The sequence below is a fragment of the Cetorhinus maximus genome, chromosome 5, assembly GCF_964194155.1.
Source record: "Cetorhinus maximus chromosome 5, sCetMax3.hap1.1, whole genome shotgun sequence".
In the NCBI taxonomy this organism is placed as follows: Eukaryota; Metazoa; Chordata; class Chondrichthyes; order Lamniformes; family Cetorhinidae; genus Cetorhinus; species Cetorhinus maximus.
The window spans coordinates 12,999,958-13,007,426 of record NC_135883.1 but is presented as its reverse complement, the minus strand read 5'-3'; the positions used below and the strand labels follow the sequence as shown (position 1 = coordinate 13,007,426).

Genomic DNA, 7,469 nt, shown 5'->3' with positions numbered 1-7,469 from the left:
TCCCCCACCCACAGTAAGACCCTCGCCCACTGTCCCCCTCAGCCACACACAAGACCCTGCCCAGTCTCTCCCTCCCCCACACAGTAAGACCCTCACCCACTGCCTCCCTCACTGAGACACAAGAAGCCTTTATTTCTTGTGGGAGTATTTGCCAGTGGTTCGAGGTGGGTGGGTCCACCAGCCCAGTCTCAACAACCGTTAAGCGCGATCGTGCTCGGAATTCATACCTACGGTCCAGTAAAGACTTATTGGCGATTGGTTGAGTATTTCACACGTGGCCCAGGCTGGGAGCTTTTAAGTTTATTCGGACGGCTGCAATCTCCAAATGAACTGCAAAACTCACAGATACTTGTGAGAAAGAGAAGGACGGTGAGAAAAAGAGGAGACATACATCATGAAGCAGTTGTGGAGTGGCGTTCTCTGCTGTGTCCTTATGCTCATCGTCCAAGTTCGGGGGATTAATTACCGTTTTTACAGGGTCCCGACCCAGAGAATTCGGATCCCACCGCCGGTCAGATACACCAAACCAGCTCTTCCACAGCGCAGTAACATTGTGCAAGGTACATTGAAAAATCATAGAAAGCTTCGCTCTTTCACCTGTACGCTAGAAAAACAATAGCAAACTCTTACTAGTCACTCCCTTGATTGGAAAAAAAAATCATATATGATTTTGTACAAATGGTTTCTTATTGCAGTTCTAATCGTTTGAACATGATTGGTTCAAACCGTTTTCATTTGACCCTTGTAAAAACGTTTTCGCGATTTATCTGCGAGGATTGGTGATTGCCTATTCGACAAATAGATCCCGGAAAATAAACAAACATCACAAGGCAAACTATTCGAGAAACACGTTGAAATAAATCATAATTCCATCAAATAGATGTAACTGGCTTAATTTCCCCTATTTGGCCACGGCAGGACACATCGACCAATATCGTTTTTGAGAAATAAATATGATTTCAATTCGAACTGAAACAAAATTATTATTATTCTGAGTTTCACTTTTTCCCATCTATAGTCCTGATTGGACAATTTTGTAACTGTAGTTACAACACACTTGGCTTCCATTGTATATTTTTAAAAATAATTTATCATCAGTCGTATTTACAACTGTGCATCAATTGGTCATTTTTTAAAAAAAAAATAATGTGCATAATTAACAGAACACAACAGAATGCAAAGAATCAGCCGGTAAAAGTGTTAGAGTGCAAGGATTTGTTGGGAACTTGGGTTATTACCCGGAGTCAAATATGTCTAAGCAGACACTGTGCTTCACATCATCCTCGTACTCTATTCTCTTTTCTCCATCACTTGTAACTCATTTGCATTTCCACTTGAGGTCCTACTCTCCTACTCTGAATTTTGGCTCCTGAAATTATTGGTCACCATCAAAGTTTCTGTAAGTAAACGATAATTATTCGTTCAAGTGAAAGAGAACAGGTCGCTTCCGAGCACTGTGATAGTTCTCGAGATTCTGCACATTCTTTCTTGACATCTTAAACTTCTCATTTTCCTGATCAGATTTAATGAAGCAGAGGCCAGATTTTTTTTAAGTTTAAATGCAAAAACAAATTTAAACTAAATTCTTTCCCACATTGCCCTATATTGCAATAGAAAAGCTAGGGCAATCCTTGCAAACTGTTGGGGGTGGGGGTGGGGGGTGGGGGTGGTGAGTGGAGTGACTGTTTTCTGCACCACTTCTGTAATTAATTTCTGATGTCATTCGGGGATAAAAGTGCATAATTCTTCAAATCCACAGAACCTAGCCTCGAGATACAGCGTGTGCGAGTTGCAGAAGGGTTGTTATTTCCCCAGTAACCTATGTATTCGTGCCGAGTTATAGTGCACCTTATGGTGTCTCGGTGGCCGGTGCCGGTGCCAATGTGCGATAAATTGCTTTCAGCTTTAGGGAAACCTGGAACCCCTGGTTTTGGAGAGGCAGCTCACGCACCGTCAGCTGGTACATATTCGTGGCGGTGCATCTCCAACCTTCCTGCTCTTAAATTTTAGACACGATTTACAAAGACCCCAGCCTTCTGCTAAAGTTTACATGATAGCCAGTTGGTTAAAACAGAAATAAAAAAAACCCAGAAAATGTTGGGGATACTCAGCAGATCAGGCAGCAGCTGTGGAGAGAGAAACAGAGTCAACGTTCCAGCTCAATGACCTTTCATCAGAACTAAAGATAGAGATGTCAGATAAAAACAAAAAACTACTGCGGATGCTGGAAATCCAAAACAAAAACAGAATTACCTGGAAAAACTCAGCAGGTCTGGCAGGCATCTGCCAGACCTGCTGAGTTTTTCCAGGTAATTCTGTTTTTGTTTAGAGATGTAAGAGTTTTTTTAAGCCAAGAGAAGGGGTTGGGGGAATGCAGGAGGATCACAATGGAAACTCGGTGATAGGGTGAAGGGCAGGAGAGATTAACTAACAAAATATTTCGTGATGCAAAAGACTGGTAATAGTTAAAGGTGCAAAGATGAGGCGTGAATGGCTAAACATCTGAATGTCACATGAAAGGATAGCGAGAGAGAGAAACAAGGCAGCAAAGGCCTCAAGAAACGACATAGAGCAAAATGGAGGCAGAGGTTATGGTCTAAAGTTATAATCTGTATCTGTATCCCCAGGCTCCTCTGCTCCATTTAGACTCCTATTATCCAAACAGTGTATGGTCTTCTTATTCATGAAGTTTGTTTTTAAATTACCATTTTTGCCCTGACCATACTTGTAGCACTCTCTTATGACTTAATGTAAATTCAGAGAGTATAAATGTCAAAAGACAACATTTGAGCACCTTTGTTAGCCGGTGACATGAGCTTGGAAAGAAAAAACTGGTTCACTTCCACACTCTCGTACTTTCCCTTGGACTAAACATTTCCTTTGTATTTTCCTCCATAACTTTCCGTGCTTTCCTCTCCTCTATGCAAGAACGGTGAGAGAATATGGAAACACAAACCGGCCCGTTGCTATTTCCTAGTCAAGTTCTGTGGGCACAAAGCCAACAAGGAACTAACTGCAGGGATCAGCACCTAGTGAAAATTAATCTGATTTTTGGTCGATTTGCATAAATGTTTTTTTCGATTGGCTTTGCATGTTTTTTTAAAAATAAATTTAATTGCCAATCGCTCCCTTTCTCTCTATTGGACTCTTATCCTGTCTAACTCATCACCACCAGGCGTTGGAATACCTTTTTTTTACAATCTTGTTCGTCGTTTGTCTTTCTCTCCTTATCTCTCTGACCGGCTTTTATTCCTCTCATCGATTCTACTCGCCGCCCTCTCAATCCATACCAGGGTGTCCTCACATGTAAAACTAACCGGTTACTCCGCAAAGACCGATTCTGACATTATTTTGTATTCTTCTCGCCAGCTTTAAAAAAAACCCGTCGGGAAAATGCGGCGGTTAACCAGATAAGCAAGATTGATGATCGCCGTGCGAGTAGGGGCGGTGGTCTTGTGGCACCGCCGTGGGTAGCGTCCCTTGCCTTACATGAGCTAGTGGGTACTGAGTTCCAGTCCCACGCCCAGGGCTTGATGGCCACTGAAGCTGTGCTTGTAACAGGCTTGCGACAGGTTGATCAAGAGGTGGTTAGCTTTGTTGATTTTCTTAATAATATTGGCTCCTATATTAGAAGGTATTAAGTTACTAGGCAATGTTGCATAAAAAATGTTAAAATCCTGTAAAAGCCATTGTACAAAAGGAAGGGTGTTCTCATTGTATTCCATATTTTACTAATACATAGAACTTTTTGACCTAGTATCACTAGTACTATTGATAAATGGTGGACTGGTACCCCTTAAGCCTCTCGTAATGGGGCTAAAAGTTAAATACTGTGGATGCTGGAAATCTGAAAGGAAAATGCTGGGGAAAAAACTCAGCAGATCTGACAGCAACCGTGGTGAGAGAAACAGAGTTGCTATTCCAAGTCTGTATGACCCTTACCTCCTATAGAGAAATGTTTCTTTGTTAAAGAAATAAATCATTATTAACTGTGGTCACCCGGCTTGGCACTGACCCAACTCAGCAGTGGTAAAGGAAGACAGACACATTTGACCTGACTGGTAGTCGAAGCTATTGCATGGAGATTATTTAACAACAAAAACAGTGGCTGCACGAAAGTTTCTGTTTCCTTTTGATATGAGCAGAACCTTCCCTTTGTGAATTTCCGCAGGGGTTCTCCAGCTTGTCCTCTGAGCCTCCGGTGGAAGAGGGGCCTGAGCCCAGTATAAATATATCTCTAGATTTTGCTGTTGGCGGTGAAAGAATGGGCTCTTGTAACTTTGCCAGGCTTTAGAATGGAGACAAAAACAGAATTACCTGGAAAAACTCAGCAGGTCTGGCAGCATCGGTGCAGAAGGAAAGAGTCGACGTTTCGAGTCCTCACGACCCTTCAACAGATGCTGCCAGACCTGCTGAGTTTTTCCAGGTAATTCTGTTTTTTTGTTTTGGATTTCCAGCATCCGCAGTAGTTTTTTGTTTTTATCTTTAGAATGGAGACATCCTGACAAGGGGCTTCCGTTGCAGCACACCTGTCATCTCCAGGTGTCTGTGGACAGGGCATGACCTGGCAAAGCTCTTTAACCAATCAGATTGAAAGAATCCTCACCGAGTTCAAACCAGGAAGTATAAAGCAGTACAAGTTCACAGTATCTTTACAGTGCAGAAGGAGGTCATTTGGCCCATTGAGTCTGCACTGGCTCTGTGAAAAAGCATTCCACCTAGTCCCATTCCCCTGCCTTATCCCCGTAACCTTACACATTCTCTCGTTTTAGGTAGCAATCCAATTCTCTTTTGAATACCTGCCTCCACCACCCTCTCAGGAAGTTTGTTCTAGACTCCAAGGTCATCTTCTGGGTGAAAAAAAATTCCTCACATCACTATTACTCCTTTTGCCAATTATTTTGAATCTGTGCCCCCTAGTCCTTGATGTTTTCTTGAGTGGAAACAGTTTCTCACTATTTACCCTGTCCATACCCCTCAGGATCTTGAATACCTTTATCAAGTCTCCCCTGAGCCTTCTTTTCTCCAAGAAAAAAAGTCCCAGCCTCGCCAATCTATCCTCATAGCTACAGTTCTTTATCCCGGGAATAATTCTTGTGAATTTCCTCTGTACCGTCTCCAATGCCTTCACATCCTTCCTCAAGTATGGTGCCCAGAACTGGATGCAGTACTCCAGATAAGGCTTAACTGGTGTCTTACACAAGTTCAACGTTACCTCCTTACTCTTGTACTTAATGCCCCTATTAATAAAGCCTAAGATACCATATGCTTTATTAACTGCTCGCTCAACATGCCCTGACATCTTCAATGACCCATGTACATATACACTGAGGTACCTCTGTTCCTGCACCTCCTTTAGAGTGTCTCCCTTTATTTTACACTGTCTCACCATATCTTCCTGCCAAAATGAATCACCTCACTCTTCTCTGAATTGATCTTCATCTGCCACTTGTCTGCCCAATCCATCAACATGCCTATGTCCTTTTGAAGTTCAAGATTATCCACATCACAGTTGACAACATTTCCAATCTTTGTATCATCTGCAAATTTTGAAATCATGCTCTGCACATCACAATCTAAGTCATTAATATATATCAGGAAGAGCAAGGGTCCCAACACTGACCCCTGAGGAACTCCACTACAAATCTTCCTCCAATCTGAAAAAACAACCATTTATCACTACTCTCTGTTTCCTGTCACTCAGCCAACTTCTTATCCAAGTGCCTACTTTCCCTTTTATTCCATGACCTAGAATTTTGCTCACTAGTCTGTTGTGTGGCACAGTATCAAATACCTTTTGAAAATCAATATGCACCACTTTCCACCACATTTCTTTTGTCAAACTTCTCTCTTACCTTCTCAAAATCATCTACAGAAAGCAAATAAAAATTGTGGAGAAGCAGATTATCTTTGGCAGCAACTTCTGAATTTCCAGTCATTCAGATCAGAAGTTGCTGACGAATTTATCCTGTAATAACAGACAGCGCTGAAAGTCTAGGTGATAGTATTACAGTAAAATTCAAGCCATAAATTAGATTCATAGTATATGTAGAAATCAAGATAAAGATTGGGAAATACATATAGGACTGGGGGAGGGAGGTGGTGGAAAGTGGCATAAACAGAAAAAGTAAAAGACTAATCATTTATTTTCTTTTCAATCTGCAACATTAGCTTGCTTCTGAGGGAATGAGATGCCACACTGGCAAGGTTATTTTTATTCAGGGCCAGAGATTATGTTCAGCATAATTTATTCTGTTGTTAAACACTCACTTGCTATTAAGTGTACAAGCCCAGACTTTTTCAGTTGTCTTTAGTGAGGAACTAATGGGTAAGTACCCAGGTTTATGCCATTGCAGTAACTTCATTGCAGTGACTATAAGCAAAGACTGCAACAGTGCACTCTATGGAGGAGCAAGGTATCTCAAAGCAACTTCTGCATTTCTGCAATTAACTACATGTGTGCAGATGCCAGATGTTGCTGTCAGATTTACTCTGTAATAATGATGAGTGTAGATAGCCTCGCTGTTGTTACTACAGAAAAGCCTGGGCTAATAACTATTTATGTGGCCATATTTTCTAGCCTTCTATGGTGCATACTGGAATTGAAATGAGACTGGGGTATATCCTCACTTTTAAAAAGAATGTCAAACTGATTTAATTGTTTTAGAAAAGGAAGGCAAACATTCTAATGTTTTCCCCCTCTTTCATACTAATCATTGGGCAGGGCAGGAGATCTGACAGCTATTATATAAAGGTGTGGATTGTTGTCCTACAGTCTTGTACTTTCAATGACAAATTCCTAACTGTGACCTCTACCTCACATTCTGTTCCACAACATGTCCCCACCCATCACCCTGCCTTCACCAACCTCCATTAGCTTCTACTGAAGTGCACTGATTTCAAAATCCTCATCTGCATTTACAAATCTCTTCAAATTCCCTGCCATGTTTTGATTTTATTGACAATCCCTCCACGGGGGGTGATTTGTGAATCATTTCTGATTAAGCACAGTGCTTAAAGGTGAAGTGAGTTCGCATAGGTTTAGAATCTTATTCACCAAGGTGAAAATTGGTGTGTTCATGTACCAAACTACCCTTTCTGCTTTCCATAATGGCAAGGGACAATCAGTCGTTTGTTATCTCACTTCAGACCACTGGCCATGCCTTCCACTTGATAAGGTATCCTTGGCTACCCAGTAGAGGTTATTTGCTGAAAATGTATTATTTTGTTTGACAGGGTTACTAGTGAATCCCTGAAAGTGGAAAAAGTTAGAGAGACAATTTTCCCACTTCTGGTGAAAATTGGAGGGAAAAAGACAAAGAGATGCATATAATACAATGAGGTTTGCAAAGGGAATCTAGCTTAGCGAGTCATCTTAAGTTCAAAGCAGATCAGAATCAGAAGTTAACCGGCTAATAAGAACATAAGATAATAAGAAATAAAAGCAGGAGTAGGCCATTCAGCCCTTC

General features: G+C 41.4%; 1 protein-coding gene across 1 annotated transcript in view; it reads left to right on the top strand.

Moving 5' to 3' along the window:
* The first annotated feature begins 394 nt into the window (after positions 1–394).
* LOC144680434 (uncharacterized) overlaps positions 395–7,469 on the top strand; it is a 43,774-nt gene continuing 36,699 nt past the window's right edge. Inside the window, 1 exon segment of the mRNA XM_078541399.1 lies at positions 395–560. Within this exon segment, the coding sequence (XP_078397525.1) occupies positions 395–560 (166 nt within the window).